This window comes from Bactrocera oleae, chromosome 2, assembly GCF_042242935.1.
Source record: "Bactrocera oleae isolate idBacOlea1 chromosome 2, idBacOlea1, whole genome shotgun sequence".
Classification (NCBI taxonomy): Eukaryota; Metazoa; Arthropoda; class Insecta; order Diptera; family Tephritidae; genus Bactrocera; species Bactrocera oleae.
Window position 1 is genome coordinate 72,463,890 of NC_091536.1, and position 25,317 is coordinate 72,489,206.

The 25,317-nt window shown below is 31.3% G+C and overlaps 1 protein-coding gene across 12 annotated transcripts in view; it reads left to right on the forward strand.

Moving 5' to 3' along the window:
* cpx (synaptic transmission protein complexin) overlaps positions 1-25,317 on the forward strand; it is a 316,297-nt gene that overhangs the window by 196,301 nt on the left and 94,679 nt on the right. For 9 of the 12 annotated variants that reach the window (XM_036368035.2, XM_036368033.2, XM_070105631.1 and 6 more), the window contains one exon: positions 9,356-9,367. The exons of the other annotated variants lie outside the window; for them this stretch is intronic. In XM_036368035.2, coding sequence (XP_036223928.1) covers positions 9,356-9,367 — 12 coding nt within the window. The remainder of the gene's footprint in view (positions 1-9,355; positions 9,368-25,317) is intronic. 12 annotated transcript variants of the gene reach the window in all.

Here is a 25,317-nt window from a genome sequence, read left to right on the forward strand (position 1 = left end):
TTTTTTTCAAGTTTGCGCTTATTGCGTAACTCTTTAGGCGCAGGATATGCTGGTCACATTGCATTAATCTTTTTATAACAAATTTTGTATTAATAAAAAATGGTGCAGATGTTAAAACAAATACGCTGCGGTAATGAGTAAGTAATTAAAATGGCAATTGTCTTTTTTATATGTCAAAAGTCGGTGAAAGTTGAAGTAAAAAAAGACGTAAGAACTGGTTTTCCTCAATATACAATATATGAAATAAACTTTATAGAAAATAAGAAAATTTATTGACGATTTTGTATGCAATTTATTAATAAGAGATAATTCATCACAACCAAATATTAAAATTCAGTGGCTGCCACAACAATCCATGCATTATGCTGCACGCAGCCACCGCAGCAATGCAATCAAAGGATTAAGCCACACACTTCAGTGAATAAGCGCGCACACTCATACGTATAAATGTACATAAATGAGCTTAATAAACACTGAGTAGGCTTTCAGCAATATAATTTACAATTTATGGAATTACGACGGTTTTCAACAATTTCGAAATTGCTACAAAAAAAAAATCACCGACTGACTTCATTTTAATAAAAGCTCATTCGCTTGGAAAATGCAATTTCCGTGACAAAAGCAAGCAGCTTTCGGCATTTTACTACGCAGAATAGGATAATATTAATGAAATTGATGCAATATAATTTATTTAATGAAATCACACACGCACTCACTATTCAATAAATGCACACATGTGTGAAAATATGTTTGTAGTTGTGTGCAGTGCACATACGCAGAGATAACAGTATTTTTTTCTTGTGACTTAAATAATTTTTTTTGGGAAATTTGTATGCTTTATGTATTTTCATGTTGCTGACTTGTTGTCCTCGTTACAGTGCAAAGCAGATAAAAGTTTCGTGCAAGTCTACAAAATTGACTTTGGAATCAACCACACAGAGGGGCACTTGTGCAAAAAACCGATTGTCATTGAAAAATTATTACAGTGTATGCGATTGTTGGTTGTAGTTTAAAATAAATGTAAAGTGCTTTCTTGCTTGTTTATTGAAGATGTTTTTGAAATCGGTTTAACTATGCATAAAAACTTAGACAATGCATGTCAAGAAGTGATAAAAAATACAGTGAGTTGGGAATATGCGGTTATTGTGACTAACTGCTGTAATCAAGATAGGCAACTGACAACATATATAGGTTTGTTTGTATACTCTAGGGATCGGAAAAAATAAATGATAAAGCAAAAATGTTATTAATTTCCTTTTTAATATATACACTTATTTGTGCTGTAATTTTCAACCGAATTTAATATATGTACACTTTAAATAGTAGTTTTCAGCTGATGAACATCTTCAAAAAGTCTTAACGTTATGATATAACTAGACTTTAGTATTCTTCATTATTTGTTTAAGTAAAACTAGACTATTGGATTCCCCATTATGTACTTTCTTATATTTGCTAAGTCGAGTTCATTTCAGTACAATAATTTTCAATGTGTTGGAAAATCTCTAAAAATGCGATGGCATTGAATGACACTGCGTATACGTAACCACTAGTTGCTCACAGCGCTTTATGATAATAATTATTCCATTTAATATCGGATATAATATTGGAACTGAAAAATATTATTATAACATTGGTTATCTTTTGCAAATTTTAATCCTTTATATCATGTCGGGAAAACAGCTACTAACAGCTATCGTTGAAATAGCGTTTTTCCAACGGTACTTTTATACAGTTTTGTATTGCTAATTTATTTTCTACGTTATTTTTTTTTTTGTTTTTTGCTACCAAGAAGCGAAACAAATTTATATACCATATATACATACATATTTATATATACATATGAATATTATTTCTCAGTAGTTGTTTCTGCAAATTTGCTGGTCATAACATTTCAAAATGTTATACGGATAATAAAAAACAAAAATATAATAATAACTAAGACTCAATATTAGGCATCAATATGATATTTTACTACAACTGGTATAAGACGCCACTGCATATACGTAATAAAATATGTTTTAGTGGTGAATTCTGGTTTACTTAACTTTTCTTTTACTATAATAAAATATTTTTTTCAACTCGAAAATAACCCTTAAGAGTAAAAAATTAAAATTACTGTACAATTTCTGAATTTTTTCAAATTTCAAATCACTTGGAATCAAAATTCTTATATTCTTTACTTCCAAAATATAATTTTTGCTTTTTAAAACATTTTGAACTAACTTTAACTTAAAATTTAAAAAACCTTAGAATCAGCTCTTGCAGTTATAACTTCTAGCTAATATTTTTAAGAAATTTAACCTTAATAATAATCAAATATAATGCTTTTGAAAATCAGCGCTTTATAAACAGGAGTAGCCACCAAAATGCTTTTAATACTACAAAACAATGCAATTAACTTGCCGGTTCATGTTTTCCACAAAAAAAGTCCTTATTAAACATATATAAATACATATGTACGTTAAGTATGCTTACGTACATTTCATATTTTATTCATGTATCACAGTTGTTCAGCAACTGTCTAATCTTCGGCACTACCGCAACGCGTAAATGATACCGAGAAATTAGATGAAGATTAATTACATTACTACTGTTATTAATGAGAGTAGAAGTAAAGACGAAATAGTTAATTACACATGCGTTTGTATATAAATATATTTCAGTGAAAGCGTACAGCATCCATGCGGGAGATGTATGAGCGCATAAGTCGGTTTGCCTGTGTTCATATTCTATTCTGATTAGTGCTTGTTGTTGTATTATAATTAGGTGATTAAGCAGTAAGTAGCGGTTGCTGAAGTATGCGCATGCTGCAAGCGCGCACTGTGGGTTTTATACAGCTTTAAGGGAGCATATTGTAGGAACTTGTAAGCAATAGAATAATGAGATGACCATGCGAATAATACTATGGACGGAATTAACATAACTACTAACTACTTTTCATTAATTATTAACAAACAAAAAAAAAAGTAAATAAAAAAAAGAACTTTCGTTTTATAACTATAAACGATATATTTATATTATATATGTATATAGGTAAATTAACTTGTTTTATATAATAATTTATAATTTAGTATGAAAACGTCTAATTTTGCTTCTATAAATTACGCTTTATCTAACTTTAACTGGGCCGAAGCTACATAATTTAAGACCAGTCATCGAATTATCTCTAATCCAACATCATAATTTTCTTTTTCCACCTCTAATATTTACTATCGTATATGTATATATATATATATATGTTGAAACTGATACAAACACTAGTGAGTGAGTGAGTGTGTGTTTGAATAGTGGAAAAGTAGCTGAAACATTAATAATGCGTGAACTACATTCAGTAAATTAAACTAATTAGAAACTTTTTGCATTCACTCATACTAATTATGCAATTTTACTCTCCACTCTTTCTCTTGCAGGTAAGCGTAAACGTAGCTACATCATCAATTACATACCCACATATACGTGAAGGCAAAAAAGAACCCATACTTCGATTAGCTAATCGAAAAAAATATGTCAAACCACCGTGCCTTCCTAAATTATGTATGCCACACATATTACCAGCTGGTATTTAATTATATATTGCTTTGGATCTACCCTTTGTATGTCACGTAAGTTGTATGAGTCCGTCGCCCATGAAGACCCCTCTCACCAAATCTCCATCTGCAAACGCATAAAAAACACAGGCACACTCACCGCTGTCACCAACGCCCATACACACATATACACAATTCAATATCAACACCGAAGTGCCGCATATCCTTTCAGCTTTCAACTCATTGAACTCGCTCCATCATGTCGCATTTTACGAGCACCAGGTGTGCCAGCGAACGCACAAAAGTCGAAATTAAAAATAAAAATTTTAAGTCCGCGAATTATACGAAACTACTGCATCGTTGTATGTATGGAAATAATAACGTTATGGAAATGAAAATGACAGAACGACAACTATAACAATAAAAAGTTGAAAAGTTAAGCATGGAAATTGTCTGAATCGCTTTTGCGGTTGCCTCTGCTGTTGTTGTTATCTCCGCCATTGCTGCTGCATTTATTTAACTTTAGTTTTGTTTGCCGCTGTTGTCCGCAAGCGCTCGTTTGAGTGTCACTCGGCCTTGAGCGGAACAACGCCAGCAAGCAGACCAGCGTAAGTAATGGCCTGAATGCAACTCTGTGCAACAAACAAACGGAATACTGCGACTCATATGCATATATGCAATGTTTCTTTTTTGGATTATGCATGTGGCAGGTCAAGAGAAGATAGTCAGTAAAAGAAAAAAGTTACGTTTAAACAACGATTCCTTACTCATAAAATAAAGCTATGGAAATATGAGAGATTTATGTAAACAAAACGAAAAAATGCTGTCAGTATAATTATTTTTGGAGTGCAGTTAAAGAGAGAACGGCAGCCTATATGATAAGAAAAAGTCTACTTTTTCGCATTTCAATGAAGCAGTTATAAATTATGTAAAAGTTGCAAGGTGAATCAGTGAAATTTGAGACAAATAAGCTTGTAATGTGAAGTCTACAGCTTAGAGTTTATCAAGTGAAAGGCATAAAAAGGCAGAACGAGTCAGCTATGTCATAGATCTCTCAGCAATAAATTCAAATGGTAGGACTCCAATTAAGCTAATATGTTTGACCACCCAAATAAGACATATAGTAACTTTAATTTTCAAATCGTTTATCCACAAATATTTTGTGTATAATTTCACTGAACGTGAAGAAATTTAAAAAATTCAAATAATTTAAAATTTTGTTTTCGATACGCGTTCTCAGTATTATACATTGCTTACTTAGGGATTTTGTAAAGTAAACTTTAGGTTCAGTTGAGATATTCAGTTGCAATTAGCTGGGTTCTTTCGAATTCCTTTAACATTTCATCAGCTTAGAATTTCTTGTCATATTCGTCTCAGCATATTAAGAAGCCTCTTTCTCGTTACAAACCTTGAATATTTCCTTAACAAAAAGTCCGACTATGCGCGAAAGCTTCAGTAGCTACCAAATAACTCTTAGTTTGCTTTATACCTCTAAGAGCTTATCGACTTTGTTTGGTCATACAATCACTTTTCTTACAGGTTAACCATTCTAACCAATTTGTGCTTTGAGAGTCGTTCTTCTAAATAAGACAAGTGCAGTATAGAACTTTGTAGAAACAAAACAAAGCTCTGAACAAATTTCGATTCACAACCAGACTAAAGACATTCCTTTGCATAATTCAAGGAATTAAAGTATTTAATTAGCAACTCACTCAAAAGCACGCAACTTTTGTATAACCCATTTTGTGTTCCCAAAGCGCAGTACTTAAAAATAACTGTACTTTCTTCGAGTGAAAATAAAAAGTAACATGTCAGCAAAAAGTAATGATTCGGGTCATTTAAAAGTGGTCAGCATACGTAGGCGATATGTGCAAAATACCTTACAGCAACACGCATTCACGCACACAAAAATAATAGCAACAGCAAAGCGCAACATCTGAGCAACAACAAGACGAATGAACCCAAGCGAATGCATTACAAACAATCGCACTCATAATAAGGCTATGTTGCTGTACTCTATATATATATTTACACAGCTTAGTGTATATGTATGTGGGTGTTTTTATGTTATGAAGCAAATGGATTGAGGTGCGCCCCCTACCATGCTGCTTACTTTCATATCACGCAATACACGCAATCGAAATTGACCCCATAAAGGCTGCTATAGAATTTTTCAAATATGCATATGTGTATGTACTTGTAGTTTATATGTATTTGTATAATATATGCGTAAGTATATTAATGTATAAGTTTGTTAACCAGGCAAATAAATGTGTCACTAGTGCTCATAATAGCTCATCCAGTCATACATAAACAACGATTATATACAACATTCACATTCACACACACAATCACATACACATTCGTGCGACACTGTTGTGCAGCACTTATCGCACTTACCGCCGGTCTCGAATTGCCAGTTGTCATTTGCCATGCTGCACCTGCAACGGTGAATCAACTCGACTCAATTCAACTTTACTTGACTCGACAACTGCACTGAACTCGACACGATAGCACAATTCTATTATGGCTCTTGCCATTGTTGTAGCCGTTATTATTATTCTTGTTATTGTTGTTGTCATTGTTGTTGAGTTGCTTTTATCGTTGCCGTTGTCTGTCATTTAATTTACTTGATTTTTGTTGTTGCGCTATCGCCTTTGCTGCCGGTGTTAAGTCGCTGCCTCGAGTGGTTCAAACATTTGACATGACCACTTATTCGCCAACCGAATTGTTGACCGAACAACAACAAAACAAGAACAACAGCGCTAGTGTGCAGCACATATAAAGTCATTGTAGGGCAAAAATGGTGGCAAAACAATGAAAGATACATGGCATATTGCTCTATACATATACAAGTATGTGGATGTAGATGTGTGTAGGGGTGTGTGTGTGTAAGTACTGCACTCAAAAGAACCCACTATTCGGTACAGCTTTTGGTACTGAAAAGGCCATACTCGACCCAATTACATGCACATATGGAGGTATACCCATATTTATACACGTTTACACACACGTAGACACGTGTATAGATCAGAATGAAAATACTCTGTAGGAAATTATTGTAAATGTTTTTATTTCTAGTGTCCATGTTTTCAAAACGAGTCTGCTAGTTTTCGGGGAGTTTTTGCTACTTTCGAAGATATTTTGATACCAAATACTTATTTCTCCTCCCGGAAAGTCTGCTTTAAAATCCCGAGTGAGTTTACTTTACTTGATAAAATTACTCTCCAGAGTGCCAAAAAGCCTTGCCAGCTTAGAGTTAAGCTATTTTTTTTCAACCCAATTTAACTTTCGTAAGCATTTAGGAGCTTAAAACATGATATAAATACACATACTTCACTGTTCCTTTAATCCATAGACATATCTTTCTATGAAATAATTATACATATATTATAATGCTAGGTCAACGCTTTAGCTAAAAAATTTCAATCTTATAAAACAGCTTTTTAATTATTTTCCTAATGAGGTAAAATATATTTCGAAAATATACTTTGTGAGTATAATACAATACTTGCGATTAAAAATTATGTTTTCGTAAGCGTCAAAAATTATATTATAGAAAAATGTGACCTTAGAGAACTCTTAGTGGCATTCAATTATTCTGTAAAAGACTTATTACTAAACATTACACCACAAAAAATATATTTTTTTAAATATTTTCAAGAAGGTTTTAGTTTTACCTACAGGGCCTTCCCTTGCTAGCAAATATTTTGCCAACTTACCTGCAATGTATGAGCAAATGCCTACCCAAGCAAACGCACACACATACGAACAACACACATAATATAGTCAAACAAATCGGCAATGCAGGTCGCTGCTTAACACTTGATCCACAAACATATATATGGTGCATACGAAATGCTTACATATACCTATGTATACACATATACATATGTATGCATTTGACTTAACATATAGATTGTGTGGACTTATGCAGGTGGATATTTTACACGCACTTATTATGTTAAACTCTCAAAGCATACATACATACTTGTACATGCACACATACATATATACCTATTTGCAATGTAATTACAAGGCTACCAATGCACTTTTGTTTAGAGGCTATAAATTCATATTAATATGTACATAGATATGTAGATAATAATAAATCTAAATTTAAGGCAGATTGCAGCAGCAGAGTGTTTGTATGTATGTTGTAAATGTGTAAGTAGGGCAGGTATTATTTGCGGGCAATATATTTTAGCAAGGATTACAACTTCTATATCTGCAATAAATATTGTTTTTGTAGCTTTGTATATGTATTAATGTGCATATATGTTATATAAATAGGAGCATATATTATAGATATATATCAGATACTTATCAATTTAAATGAGTTTTAGTTTCATACTATATAGAAATTTAGTTCACAGTATTTTACCACATAAATTTGGACGTTAAAAAATATAATTCATATGTGGAAATGTGTATGTTGCAAATTAAAATATATCATAAGTGTCTAGGAGTTTTATTAAAATATTTTAAAACATGATTTGTGGGGTACTTTATCTAAATAAATGACATAGCAGTGATATATATGTTGACTAGAATGTTTAAATTCGAATTAAATTTAGCGTGACAGCGTGAAAAGGGCGATATTTGGAAGTCATAAAAATGAAATATATAAATTGTTTTAAAAATTTAAAATAATATTAATACATATTTTATGGATACACAATAAAGCTTTTAAAAAAAATTTTATATATACGTTATATTTTATGAATTTAACGCTTACTTCAGCGGCGCTAAAGAAAGGCCGAAAACAACCAGATATTGACCATGGCGTAGCTTAAGAACATATTGAATTGTATTCAAGCATTTTAGTAAATTGTGATCCAAATTCGAAAGAGTTCCTCGGCAGGCTTAACAAATATTCAATAATACAGCCACTCGAAGTCAGTAAGTAGTAACTTTCTATAGAGCACGTCTCAACATCAAAGTGAATTTCTCATGTGATTCATATAAAATATACATAAGGTGTATGGAACATAGACATAAGTATAAACGTATTTTTATATACACACATACACATATATTATATATCTTCTAATATATTTGTAGATGTCTCGAGTATATATATTTCTATAAGCATTTCTAATAATATTTGTTATGAATCTTAAGAATTTTTATAAAAAAGGTATGATTAAAATATAAAAACATATTTTAGTCACTTTAGATATGGATTTATAAAAATATTTTGCTTAATTATACCCCTAAAATTTATATAATTCATACGAAATATCTCAGCGTTGCTTAGGATTATTTTGTTTTTATCCAAACGAAATGTAATACTACTATAAATAAATAAGTAGTAAATATGACTAAACGTAAGTAATTTAATTATAAACTTACTTACAGTATACGGTACACAAATAATCATGAAAAGCGGTAAACACATGATTCCTCATACTTTTAACACTCAGACACCTACACTTACATATTCAACTGTCTTCACATTTCATACTACTTTAAAAAAAAAACCACTGCGTTAGCAAAAATATTCAAGGAAATTATTCCTCTATCATTTCTCACGCCCAAGTCTCAAAATCGTTAATAATCGTTCATCCCCTACGGCGTGTCTACCAATTTATGGTTGTAACTCAAACCAGTATTCATCAAATTCACATACCCAAACTACTTTGCCAACTCAAAAAATTAAAAAAAAAACCAAAATTTTAAATCTTATGTGACATATATTTGTATACGATCCCTGTTAATTTATGTAATTATGTACATAAATATGTTTGCATTACAACGTACGGTTGAGAATTTGAAGTGTTAACTAATGATTTTCTGTATATTGTATTTTCAAACACGCACAACAGATGCTGCCGGCGGTAAATTGTTTTTAACTTTTACTAATTTTTTTATAACATAAATAAGCAACAATAAAAAATAATTATTATAGCGCATTTTCTTATAAAAAAAAATTGCATTAATTTTCAATCGACAGTTAAAAAGAACACACTTTTTATTCAAATTTATTTATATGCCATCTTTATACCATGCATTGCGAACAATTTCCAACAATTTTTATACCGCTACTCATTTTTTAAATCCACCAAAGTGCATTAATTTGTTTTCGATTCCATTTTGAATGCGTTTAAATGATAAATAAATTACTCAGCCAACAACAAGAGCGCAGGCTAACAATGGCGACCAATTAAATTGTTCATAATTTAAAATTTCAATTACATTTATTCAGCAGCGAAATATAGAACCAAATTTGAAAATAATAAAATCGATCTCTGAATGTTTTGTTTAATCAAAATATTTATGTTATTTGCTGTTGCACTAAATTTACAACACAAATCAATTTAACGCAAATTTTCATTTAAATGCATTAGTTTGCTTAGTTGAATTACAAATATGTGCATAATAATTGCAAATACACAAAAAAAAACCCACGCACAAGTAAACAATCAAACTACGCTAAGCGAATTGCAATGATTAACAAATGCGCCTAATTAAATATTTACAATTTTCCAGCAATTCAATATACTAATAATAATAATAATATTTATTTTTACGCTTCTGCACATAAAATCACACTTTTTGCACCAACTACTATGGAATTTTTGCTGCAAAAATTTTGCAAAATCAAACAATTTAAGTTCACATATTTAAAAGTATTTACTTGCACATGGTTGCATTCCAACTATACTTATTTGTTTAATTATCATATTAACGTGGAAATGTTGGCAATGCGCTCATAATTAGTTTGAGTCAAATGCGAATGGTAAAAGTTGTGTTTAGTTTCGACATAAAATTTGCATGCAATTACGCTAAACTTCAAGATATTTATTACACCGATTATGCGTCACATAATACACACATTTACACCCAACTAAAATGTATATAAACCCAATTGATTCAACAGTAAAACACACAATGAGTGAGCTTATAATCAAAGCTTAAAAATGTACCCATAGTAATATTTTACCATTTTATTAACAAATGCGAAACCTTTGAGCTTTTAGAAGCTATCAGATCAGCTTTAAGCTTTCAAAAATTTGCAGAGAGCTTTTCTAAAGCTTAAAACTACCAAAAAATTACTTTTAGCGATTCAGTTCGACGATCTTTGAAACTTTAAAAACTTTTTTAATGAACTTTCATTACGGCAAGAAATGCAGCGGTATTTCTTAATTATAAGAAATCCAAAAGCTTTCACAAGCGGTATTTACTTGTATTTTATGGAGATTTTTCCTTAAATGATATATCCCCAACAATTGAAATTCATTAAAACATGGCTCGGTTTAGTTTATTTATACGCAACATGCTACGGAACTTTCACTACATATAAATTTTTCCAAAAGTTCCTTTCCGACTCTTTTGAAGTAGTAAATCGAAGTTTGAAGCCTTCGCTAATATTTGTAAAAATTTTAAATAAAGTCAACAAAATACTAAAAAGCACAAGTTGAAGTTCCACATATAAAACACTAAAGATCAATGGACAAATTAAGGAAAACTAATAAAATTTTTATTAGGACACAATAACAAATTATTCATTAGAGCATTTGGAAACGACATAAATTTTAAAGCTCAAAATATTATATACTGTGGTTATATAATTTTATAATATTTTTTGAGAATTAATTTCATTTCCATTGAATAAGGCACTAAATAAATGTTATAAATGTTAAGTGACCAAATTCAATTCGCAACCTTTTTAACAGGAATACTCCTTTTTAGGCCTAAAATGCATTCATAAAAATTCATACTCGTATACCATAAAGCATCAAGCAAATAATTTTCTCCTATTTATTATTGTACATAAATTTTTTTCACATACTCTTCCGTTAATATATTTTATATATACTTACATTTTACCTAACTAGCCTCGCATATGAATAGAAAGCTACATATGTGAATAAAAAATATAATAATTTCATACTTTAATCACATTTACATATATACATATATACATATATACTTGCTATGTAAATTGCAAGGCCAACCCGCAGCACTCGCACAAAAGTATGCAACCAAGTATAATATATGCTGTTCAGCAGCTTATGTATAATAACATAACAAATATTAAGCTTTGAAAATGCACGAGCTCCCTTAACTTGGCTTCGCCGTACACACACCTACACACACTTTAACCCACCGCAAACTAATACACACCCAAGATATCACTTGTACTCCGAAACTACCAACAACAGTAAACAAAACGTTGTACACTTTTCGTAAGTTTGCGACTTGTTTTTCTTTTTGTAAGCTCATTATCTGTTTAGCATTTTCCGCTCTTACTCTTTACACTCTTTCTCTATCGTTAACTATGTTTTTGTTTATGGTTATTTTTTTGTCGGCTCTGTTTAAGTCTCTGTTGCACTGTTGCCTTTGATTTCGATTTATTAAATTGATATCTTAGTAACTAATTGGCTTGCGTTAATATTTTTATGATATTTTAGCGTTTATTGCAATTAATTGTTGACGAGCTTTCCAGCTTTCACTTATTTGCGTGTATTTCTTAATGCATTCAAATGCCGTTATATTGAGTTTTGTAACTTTTGTTCAATCGTATTAGTTCGCATTCACAATATTTTGTACAACCACTATTTTCACTTATTACACACCCACTTTTTTCGCTCCTTTCTTGTTCCTCACTTTTTCTTGCCACTTTTTACTATCACTTGTTTTCCTGTTATACTTAGCATATTTCAAAACTTTTTTCTCAATTCTCTCCACTTTTCGACTGTTTTTGATTGTTACTAACATTTCGAGTTCCTTTTTTCGTGCATTCACTTATTAACTTAACCGTTATTTGCGCTAAAGTTTTATGTATTTCTACTAAATCACGCTTCATTTACTTACTAAACAAAATCGTAGATAAGTAAATAAAAATATTTTCATTACAAAATTTTATTGACAAATGTTTTATTGTATTTTAAGATATAATCTAATTCAAAATCAATGCAAAAAAAATAAAAACAAAAAAATCATTCAAATCGTTCCATTGAAAACAAAATACAAAAAAAAATGAAAACTGATTAAAGCTCATGCGAAACTTTTTGCATAAGAAAATTGTGAAATAATGTGTTTTTCATAAATTTTTCTATTTTTATCTTTCTTTCTTAATTTGACTCTAATTTTTGCTTTTTGCCGATTTTGTTGAATTGCTTCTTCTTCTTCTACTACTACCTCTACTACAACTACTACTACTACCGTTACTACTACTACTAAAACTACCGATTAACAAATATATATGCGGATTATTACTATTTACTACAACTACAACAACACCTTCTCTACAACTACAACCTACTACCAACAACAACAACTACTACTACTACAACAACAAATCCAACAATCTAAACAACGTCATTCATAATGAGGTAAAGTATAAATAAGCATCCAATACAACTATGTGTATTTCTATAACTGTAAATATTTGTATATGTTTGTGTGTTAATGTATAGATTTTTGTATTTTCTAAAAGTAGTATAAGGGTCATTGCGGTTGTAATATTTACTTTGAAGTCACTCTGTGCAGGGAAAATTTACATACTTTGACCATTCGAGCTATTTTGTCGACCTTAATTTCGAGAAAAAACACAGTTATATTTAAATAGTGAGAAACTATCTATCGCCTTAATATTTCCTTAGCAATTACTGTGTTTAAGAAAAATCTACCTACTTTGACCCTTTGCGCTATTTTATCTAACCTAATTTCGTGAAAAAACACAATTACGTTTAAAAAGTCAAAAAACATGAATGTTGGCGGTTTCGGAAACTTTTCATGCCTTAAAATACTGCATTCAAATTCATAAACTCGTTTTCTAAATATTTTCTGATTATGACGGAATGTCTATAAAGCTTTCCATATTTCGGAAAGCAAGTGTTCATGCTGAATAATTTCATATGGTAAATATGAAATCCATATAATAGATATAAAAATGTTAATTTCAGATATTTTTTTAGAATTAAAACTTTCGAAGCTTCATGTAAAACACATAACTTCCATGACATGACAAAGAAAGAACTGGAAGATATGATATGACTCTTGAACTAACCAATAGGAATTATCTGTAACAATGAGAGCTTTCATAAAAGTGAAAGCCTTCAAGTATGTTACTGTTCTGAGTAAAACATATCAAAAGAATACAACTTTTCAATCCTAGTTAATTTCTTATTAGAAAAATTTCTTATTTTCAACAAAAATGTATATTCAAAACATTTCAGCGGCAACGCTTGCAGTAATTGACTACTGGAATTTTAATAGTAAACATAAAATTGGCATATGCTACCAAATCTCCAAATTCATAATTTATTATTGGCAGTTGCCACCATAAGCCACTCTTTCAGCAGGTACGCAATAAATTCGCCAAATTTATTATACCTTTTACAATTTATAATTCCACTATAAAAACAATTCAAATGCAGAAAACCATGTAAATAAATAATTAAAGCATTAAAACAAAACACAATTTGATTACTTCTCTGCAAAAACATAAAATTAGCCAAAAAAAGGTGGCGATTCTAAATAAATATATTTAACCATTTAATTTCGATAGTATTGTTGACAGAAAAGTTGTAATCAATGAAGCTCTTAATTCAGTGGTTTTTACAAAACTTTGAAACAATAAACTCATAAAGTTCAATTTACATATTTTTGCAATTAACTGTAGAAATGCAAATAGGCCAAGCAAAAGTAAGAAAAATCGAACTTTCGTTTGCAGCAACATATTTGTGTAAAATCTGATTGCAAGAATTGACAGGAAAAAAACCATTTTAAAATATGTTTCGAAAAAAATTTATTACACAGTGTTTTATTCATATACATTCTAAAAAAAATTATTTTCAACATGTTCAAAACTTTTTTAAAATTTATTTTGACATCCTTCCGCTTGGAAAACGCACAAACTTCCTGTCATTTATTAAGGCTTTTCAGGCGCCTTTTTCAAATAAATAACCCAGTGGCCTTCAGATTGAAGTTTGATTCTTTTCTTTTTACATATTTTAACAATAGCGGAAGTATGTGCAAATACCTCGTTTATTTATTTACAAACTTTTTTGCGTATTTGTTTGGCGACATCCGTTTGTTGTTTGTTTTTGGCTTTACTTTCACTATTTTTCAAATAAATTCACAAATGTGACATTTAAGTTCAACACGTTGCAAGCAAACTCGATGTCAGAAAAAGAAGTGAAAAGTCCAAAATATAGATTTAATTCTGATCCAACGGCATATGTTTGAAGTTGAAAATTAAGTGTTTGCTATAAGCTTCAAAGCAATTGCGGCCATCGCGAAAGGGTGGTAGGAATACTCTCACCCAAGTTGCTACTATAACCATATGAACATATATAAGCTGTAAAAGAAAGAAGAAAATAAAACTATAAAATATTTTTTTATTATTAATTTAGTTCTTCTACTTTGAGTTATTGAAATTTGGGTTCGACATGTCGTATGAGTAACGAAATTATAACATGGCGATTCTATAGGACTGCTTTTAACGGCACATGTTGGTACTGAATTAGCATTTTTTAGGAATAACAAATGTGAAAGACTTTATGGAATTTCCAATTTAGAAAATTTAAAAAACATATAGATCGAATATTTGAGTTTTTGTCATTATACTAAGTCTAATAAAACGAAAGAATTTCATTATTTTTCCAATATATGACTTTAGTAATTTTTACCTTGCGTTGAATTATGCAATTGGGTTACGCTATATCATGTTAAGAAGACAAGACTTTGTACGAAAAAAAATCATCTCAAACAATTTCTTAATTTTTTAACTTAGTATTGTTTAACTTAGTATTGTTTGAACTCGCGTCAAAGATGTCCACCAACAAAGATAAAATGCGCCATACATATGATGATTTTGTTTGATAGCCGATTGATACAGTTTATTCTCTACTCTAGACAGAAAATGTATTATTTTAGTTCAGCAGTTAGGTAAAATTAGTCAACATGAACTAATAATTAGTGATCGTAATGTAGTACTAACTACTTAATTAAAATTAAATGGAGATACTTTTAGCACCAAAACACGTTTTTGAGGTTTTCAAAATACAAGGAAACTCAATATATAGAATAAACTTATGAAATATTTTAAAGATCTTCAGCAAAAAAAGGACAAAAAGCAGTTCAAGGTACAACGTTCTTTCTTCCATTTCCTTAAAAAAAAACTTAAAATATTGGATATTTTGAGATAGAAAAATATTACTCGGGTTCAAAAGCTTTTGATTTTATTATTAAAATTTTGTCTTCTCCGCTTTCCCTTTGTATACAATGCCTTACAATTTAACTCCTTCTATTTCTTTTATATTTTAGTAATTCAATTTTGAGTAGGATTCTTTACCAGAATCGCTTTCTCAGTAAGTAACAAGTGTACAGTATTGAGCCATAATTCTCTCAAAAATGTAAATATTTCAATATTTTTAAATCTGTCTACTCTTAACGATCTTAAGAAACCCTGCGTTTTGCCTTTGTTTACTTAAAAGTTGTATCTTCCTATAATTATGCGACAACAAAACGAGGCATATAGATAACTTGATAGACATTACTGTCAGTTAGCCTCACACTAACTGCATACCCTTAACCAACGCTAGTACCACGCCTAAGAATAATGCAATTATTACTTGATGCTTTATAAACAACAAGCTCACTAACTATATTTGCAAGTGACTTAAACCGCTCTCCAGATTGGCATAGGCGCTATACTCACACATATATTGTACATATGCATCCAAATATAACAAAGTAAGCTGAGAGCTTTGAAAGCGCATAATCATGTTTGCTGTCACTCGCTATTTACCACTAGCCTACAATAATAGTCAATATGCCACTACGGTCCATCCGTAACAGAGTCTTTGTGACAACAGCGACACCCCTTTGAACTACATAGTCTCTGCTGTTTATTGTTTAAATTGGCTTTTACACTATCTATGTATGCTATTGCCATTGTATGGGTTGTTTGTGTTGTTATTGTTGCTTAGGAGTAGTTAGCAGCTGCCAATGTCACACATCCAGCAGCAATTACGCCTAATGCGCACATCACACAACGTGCAGCATGCATTGAAAACGGTGAAAGATAGAGCCGACATGCGGAGGAAATTGTGCTGCTAGTAACGGTGCTGCTGCCTGTTCGGCTTTTATACGAGCTGGCGCAAGTAATAACGTTAATGTAACGCCTCTGGCATAATTTGGCCACAAGCCGAACGCTCGATCGGTTATAAGTGCTATATAATGTATATAATATGTGCGTACATTTTGTAATAATAGTATATACATATATATGAATATATATTCATACAAGTTTAACAGCACATGTTTCTACTGATTGCCTGTCTATTTAGCTGTCTATTTGCCAGCGGCAGATACTATTGTTCAATGGGAGAGTATGTATCTGTCATATATATATATATATATACATGTAATTGTAGCTGGCAAGTTTAATTAAATTAATATTAATTGAATTCGGAGTGATGCTCCTACATTTGTTTATGTGTGTGTATACTGTGATTTTCTCAGCGGCAAAATTCATCTGGCATCCTCCTTTACAAAACAAAAGCTTGGCGTTGAATCATTACTGTAGTCATTAGTGAAGCGTTTTCTAAGTAGTAGCCGTTATGTTTAGAAGATTTTAGTACTTCTGTTTTCTTATTTTTCTCAGTATTTCGGTAAAACATATGGTGTGCTATGTTAATATTAAATAAGTTGTTTTCAAAGTATTGGGGTTTCATAAAAGTTTGTAGCCTCCAGCTAGGATTCACATAAAATAATCTTCTACACATGTCTACATAAGTACATACTTGTATATATGAATACTGAATAAATAAATATTTGAGTTTCCGATGCAAACTTCGCAAAATGAAAAAGAGCAGTCGAGTCAGCAATTGATGGGTGAGGTGTTATTATTTTCTGCAAAATATTTTGCATTTACAAAAACAAATATTTGCTTATTAAGACAAACAATTATGGTTGTAATATTAGTTATTCTCTCTAATGCCGTTAGGGTAACAAAAATGTATTTGCCGAAATAAATGTATATGGAGCATAATATCATTCATATATTGTACATGTATATAATAATCGTAGAAGTAGTATAGTATGCTCGAAACCTGAAAGTTTTTCTCACAATCCTTACTCGGCTTTAATTGCCATTAGTTTAAGCAGGTGCTGATTGAAAAGGCAAAGTATCTTTACAAAACTACTTGAGTCATTTTGAAAAAAAATGAAAAGTCCTTGAATTTCCATCTTATTCTTTGACTTGCCTCCGAAGTAGAAAAAACCTCTACCAAGTACGATTAACAATTTCTCGGATTGATTTTTGAAGATGAATAAAAACTGCTACTAGAACTTTAACATTGTCTATTTTTTAGTCAAAGTAATTATGATGAAAACCAAGTATTCTCTCAACTAAAAGTTACGCAGTTTTTCGATGGTGAACTCCCTTAGATACAAGGTTTGTAACACCCACGTAACACGTTGGATACACTATAAAGTATATATGTAAATTATCAACCAGACGAGTCGATTTAGCCATGTCCGCCTAACTGCTTGTCGATCCGTCTGTCTGTATATACATAAAGTAGTCCCTCAGTTTTATAGATATCTATCTGAAATTTTGTAATGCACTTCTGAAAGTTATTATAGCTTCGGTGCAGGTAAAGTTAATGTTTTCTCTTGTTTAAATGGATCTTTGAAAAATAAAATTGAAAGTTCCAATAGTAAATGATTTGGTTACCACTACAGCTAAGCCTACGAAGTCTGGTGAAATAAATTCTTGTTCGTTTCGTTTTCGTTTTCGAATTTTTAAGCGCCTCAAGCTCTGGAAATTAGCAAACAATGCTTCATAGCCTGGAAATATTGATTTGGCTATAATTCACAGTACTAAAGATTCCACAAATCTTTATTTTTTTCTGTGATCACTTAAGAATGAACACTCAAGCTCAAATAGATATTGCAACATATGAAAATCTGAGGGATACAGCGGTATGTCCAACGATAAGCAACGCCAAATGTTCTAGCACTCAAATTTTAACTCGAAATTTACTTTAAAAGTTAAAAAAAAACTTTTTTTCCAAATTTTTTTTGTCCAAATTTTTTTTTTTCCAAAAATTTTGTTTTTATAATTTACAAATTTTACCCTCAGGCTAAGCAAAAAAAAAAATGTGTTTTCCTCCACCCTAATATGTATATGTACATATGTCGTATATAACTATATGTTAAGGTGATAGAAGCGGTACTAAAGTTTAGTTAGGTACATTATTATACTTGTACATATTATATTTGTCTTTTTTAACTTCTATAGGCGGCCCACTCACTTTTAAAGTAAATTTCGAGTTAAAATTTGTTTTGGAAAATTTTTACCGAATTTGACGGTTTTTGACTCAAAACTTTTTTTAACGCTCCACCCTAATACATATACATATGTATGTATGTTGTGTGTTTTCACGTATCACACCAGCAATATCACGCCAGCTGCCATAACAAGCGCCAAACAAATAACAGCTGTTCAAATATGGAGAGAAACTCACGCTGATATTGAAATAGTTTTGGTTGAATTTAAATATGCATGTCGTCCCCTGTCTGTTCATTTTGTCACATATAATCATATATAGTTGTAACTACAATTAGGAATTCTGGTTTTATAAGGAATTGGTTTTGAAGTAATTTTACTCACTCGGTGTACACTCAACATTTAATTTGTATACTGAAAGATTTAACTTTTTGTTTTATTCCAACTTTTATGTAGGTGGTGGCTGTGATATTGAAATCTCCAATAGTCTTTGAGATACATATACATATTAAATTCAGAAGTCTTTCTAAGCTGGTTCTGAATCTAAGTTCTTTACCAACTGAATTTGGAACCGATTATACATATATTTTTATAACACCATTACCAAAAGCTTTTACTATTTTGACAACAACTAAGGCCATTTCAATCTCTTGCTCGCCTATTTTGTTTAATGTGTTCTTCATTCAATGCTTTTGTGGAAGTCTATTCGAATTTCTTTAACATAAATTCCTCGGTGCAACAAAAGCGTGTTTGAATTCCACGCACCTCATTATATGCCTTTTGAAAAGCAGCAAGTTTTGTCACGCAGCACGTGCGCATATAAGAACACCACAAAGCTGCCTACCAGGTTGACTAGCATTCTGCAGTGTCCATTGTAGTCAAATTTGTATGTATGCTTATATATGTAGAGGTCGTCAAGCCTAAAACTATGATTTGGCCACTGCAGCGATTTTATGCGTTTTATGTGGCATCACAATCCCTTCGGCGGCGTGTTACTTCGCACCTTGGCATGCAGGTAGAGGCAATTCCATTTCGTGCTTGTAAAATGCCGCAAATGTTTTGTCCTTGCATGCTGCGGCTGGGAAATTACTAAACTTCTTCATACTTTTGTAGACATTCTTCTGGCGTCATTCGAGTTGTATGCATGCTATTTACTTGTCTTTTGTTCTTTGACTTTGCTGCCAGGCATATTTGAGCAGGCATTTTGCGTATTCTCGACTTCTGGTCTTTTGTGGATAAACAACAGCCACAACAAGCACAAATAAAATGGCCAACTGCTTCCTACCCACTCACCTTACATTACTATTATACTCCGTCTCTCAGCTATTCCACTCACTGCATATTGCGGGTTAAGTATTTGCATTTTTGTCATGTTCTTCATTTTACACAATAACAACAAAACAGCAGCAATAATGGCAAAGAAAAAATAATTTGAGAATATTTTATTGTTGTAAATGGTGATGGGGAATATTCAACGAACTGCGCTGGTGTTTATTAAATTCCTTTGACATAGCACCGGTAGGCAGGCAGCAGCAGTTATCCTTCCGGTTGCTTTACTTCAGCAATTCAACACCTTCGCCCCCAACTTAGCTGTACGGCAACAGCATTTATCTAAGGTGCTGTTAATGGCTTCAAATTTGTGCGTTGGCAAGTTGTTGTGAAAGTTGTCGAATGCGTTTCTGGTGAATGCCGGAATGTTTGTGGCAAAAACAAAAAAAAAAAATCGAATAAAATGGAAATAAAGCAACAACGAATAATAATTTCAAGAAATGAAAGGAGTGAATAAATAATAAATGTATTAGAAATATGTTGAAAGTTAGGCAAAAGTTTTCCGCAACTGAAAGTTCGACTTAAAAGTGAAAAGTATATGCATACATATGTATACCATATATGTATGGATGTGTGTGCGTTTGTTAGCGAAAAGTTTGAACATTCGCAGGAAATATCAAACGAAGTTAAATTAAAGAACTTAAATCAAATACTTGAAAGCTTTAGTAAATAATGCAAGAATTCTCAGAATGCCAGCTTTTCTGAACATTTTCTTTAAACGATTTTTTGCTTTAAGTTTAAGCTTTTTCAAAAATAATTGTTTGCAATTAGTATACAGAAATGAGAAAATTCATGTCTTTTGTTTTATTTATTTACTTAAAACTGTACGTTACATTAAAAAATGAATACACTAATAAAAAGCTTTCCAAAATATGCCTAAAACAGAGTTTACTTTGTTGAATTAAAACAATACTAATACTACTTTTGTCAAAGGCTCTATTTATTACTGATTTGTCTCCTTAAACTACAATACTTTTAGTTCACATTAATAAATATGTCGTAACTCAAGTGTGTTCGAATATAATTTTTAACTCAAATAGAGAAAAAAAATCAGTTAGATGTTATTTTAGATTAAAATTGTTTTATTTCGTGTATTATTGATTGCAAATGTTTCACAGAACTTTTTTCAATATATGGTAAAACTATCATAAAGCGAATATAACACCCCTGTTCTTGGCTTATTCTCAGAAAAATCTCCAATTAATTAAAGCGACTTGCTGTAAGCTGTTGGATTTGCTTCTCTGATTAACTTGAAATGAATTAAATAATTCAAATTATGAAAGATGCCGATATTTTCTTATATCGCATAGTTTATTGGCTATAAAAATATTTGGGAAATATTTAGAAAATATTTTTAATCAAAGAAAGTTTGCAAAAAGTGATATTAAAATTCGTTTGTATTTCTTAAGCTTATGGTAGATATAACTAACAGCATATGAAGATTTTTCTCCAAAGTTAAAATTAGAGAAGAATCCTCTTCTACCTCGAAGCGGTAACATGTTGGTCAACTGCACTGCCCCTGGAAAGACTGCTCAACTGTAACATATCAGTAGTTTTGCTATTATACTCGGCAGGTTTGTAAATCGAAATTTAAAAACTGGTTATGCTTATATTTCGAGCATATGTTGCAAATGCAAAGATATTCACTAGGCAATGATGCTGTCATTGTTGGTATCACTCCCATTTTACAAAATTATTCCATACGAAATTTAACCGAAAATGTTACTATCGAGCTACTACTAAGAAAACAAGAAAAAATGGATGATTAGATGTAAAATATTAAAGACGAAAGTCGACCGCAAAAGAAGTGTTACGACCTGGTATGTTGTTCACGAACTAGGTATATAATGTTAATTAATACAAAAAACGAATCAACTGCACTCTTAAAAGCGTGTCAATATTCAGATAATTCAATGCCCATCGAGTGCGGTCATATTCAGCAATATGAAAAGATCTTCCAACCCTTGATATGAGAGCTTAAAAAATTGACACAAATCGGCATAAAAAAATTTATTGGAAAATATATTCACCTATATCAAGAAAAATTATCTGTTTTTTTTATACTAAAATTCCAATATGTGTCACAGCGCAACATTAACTTTTGGAGATACTTAAAGGCCAACAAGTTACTGTATGAAAAAAAAAAATTTTGTTTTGCAAATATTTTAGTTGAAAACATTCTTCAAGGAGGATAGAAAATAAACCATAATAAAGTGTAAAATAATAGCCAGCTAACCAAAGATAAAATAATGAAATCAAACGAACAAAGCATTTGTGCTTGGCGATTGCTTACAGCGAGCATATGTAACGCTCACTTGCAGTTGACGTGACGGAAAAGTTAATACAACAAGTAAACACTTGGCTCACACTAGCGGAATTTACAAAGCTTCTATGCAATTCTATACCCGCCGTATATCTAAGTACAAGTATATGTGTAAATTCCTTAGCTTTGTATTTAGATAAGAATTTGACATTTCCATATTACTCTTGTTGCTACTCTTGCATACTCGGATTTAATTTCCGTTGAGATTCGCCGGAGAAAACTGTAAATAGAATATATCCAACCACGAACTCACACAAAAGTATTACAGCACGCGGTAGCAACGAGTGGCTGTGGCGGTTTTTTTTTTAAAGATATTTTATGTGGCTCTATTTGAAGTTTAGAAAGTAGCACAGTACATAAAATATATACATACGCACATATAATATATACTAGATTATCCTACTTATTTGCAATTTACACAATGCAAAATAAAAAAACTTTCACACTACTGGCAACAACCATATGTGAAGTTGTCTCAGCCGCAACCGCAACAATTGCAGTTTCCTTATCTCCGCAAGATGCCAACAAAAAAGCCGAATATGTGCTATTACACATAAGCTTTCTACACATGTTTGTATGTATAGGGCTATAAGTATAAGTAAAAGGAAATAAAGCTTGAATTTGTGTCTTGAGCTGCGTACCTAGTGTAAGAGTTACAAATTTGCATAAACGCAATGTAAGAACAACAAGGTACATATAGACGAATATTTTGGAAGTGTAAACCAAATTAAAACTTACTTCGAAAAGAAACATTTAAAGGTATTAGCTTTTATGGGAATAATTTCCAAATTCAAAGTCATATATGAAGTGACTATAGACTTATTAAATATTAAAAAGATTTTCTCGTAAAATTTAGCCATGTTGAGTTTGTAAATAATATAATAAATATATAATAATATAATATAAAAAATATAGTTTCGACAGGTTCTTGTAGAGGGAAATAACTATTTTATATTTCGCATTCAGTTATCTCTTCCATTTATGATTAGAAGGTGCATTTTATTCGTATAATTCGTTAAATGTTTGCTCTGAAAGACATTGAACCAAACACACAAGTAAACTATATTTTTACCTATTTTATAACTAATCTTTATAAGGGGTCTTGGCAAACACAAGCCTGCCAATAGTTTGATTCAATTTTCTATACACTTGTTATAAGCCTCAGCTGGGATGGTCTTCAATACCTTCAACGAATTTTAGTTTTGGCTCATTTTTGGAGCATCATTTGCTAGATTGTTGGACATTCTCGACCTCATATTCATAAACCTAGCTTTCGTCACCACCAATACTTGACGTTGTTTTTGCAAGAAATTCAGGTCTTTTGGTGTGAGTACAGCATTGAAACGCTTCGTACGAAAATATTAACCAAGATGTGTTTAATTGATCCATAAGAGATGTTGAGATCTTCTGCTATCTCTGAATGGTCAAAATGACGATTTTCATGTGCTGTTTCTTTAACTTTTTCGATATTACCGTCATTAATAGAGGTGGATGCACGACACGCATGAGTCAAGTTTTCGATGGCATCATGATCTACACTGAATGCTTTGTGCCACTCAAGTACTTATGTTTATTACAAAGTAGACTCTCGATAATACTTCTGCAACATTTACAACGCTTCTATAGCCGTTGGATAAATAAAACAGACAACACACAAAATTCGACATATTGAGATCAAACGAACCTGAACAAGGTTGTGCCAATCTACAAACAAAATTTTATCAATTCGCGATGCGCGCGCAGTTTGTCAAATTTGATTAGATGGTTGTAATATTATATAAAGACAAAAAACATTTTAAAAAAAATCTCTCAATTGTTAAAAATATAAAATAAAGTCCCACAAAAATATATGTGTACTATAAATATTATATATAAGTATATTATTACAAAACTACGAGGAGCAAAAATTATATAAAAATTGTTGCTATTTGGTTCTTGTTGCTTGAATTTTAACAGCTACACAAACTTTTATTTGGTTTCATTAATCAAACAACTAACAAATTCTTAAGCTCAAGATGATTCCAATCCATAAACCCGTGTCGAAATAGTTTAGAATAAACTTCATTCGTTAGGAACAGATAAATGAAATTTTCACAAACTTAAATTATATGCCTTCTTATATATTTGAACCAAGATGCTGTTTCATAAAAATTCAGATATTCAAGACTTGAAATACTAATGATAGGCAAACAAGAAGTCTCTAAGTGAAATTTGAAAATTTACCCAACCTAATATTTCAACTAATAACCCCTATTCCTTTCAGCGTCTGTTAAAAAAGTTAAAAGTAAAATATTTTAATAGGAAATTGCAACAAAAGTACGCAGCGCAGTTAAAGTGAAATAGCGAGTACACTAGAAAATGCCACTTCAACCAAATGACTCGCAGCAAATGTACTGGAAAGCGTAAAATTCGTAAACACTGCATACATGTATGTATGTATAAATAACTGTTTTGTCAGACTGCCGAAACAGCTGTTTACTTTCCATATAAATAGCATAATATACCGAGCATACAAATAAGCACATATACAAACAGCAGCTGGCAGCAATAATTGCAGGCACATCCTCAGAGCAGAGCGTCGCACAGCACGACCCACCATGGCGTATACATTACCGTTTCTATTGCTTAATTTTGCGCGTCAAACTCTATTAGGGAGCAATTAGAAATTATGTGCTAGTATGTAAACGTACATGCACACTTAAATATACACACACACATGTGTGGCGTATCTTTAGCGTCAGCGTGTATACCGTTATAAATTTGCAAATGCTATGCTCTCATAGTGGCCGCGCGCGCTGTAGTAATCACCCCAGAGACTATTTTACTCGACTTGCTGTATGGAGTGTGCAAATTTTACTATGCGGTCACGTTGTTAACGGGGTAAATTT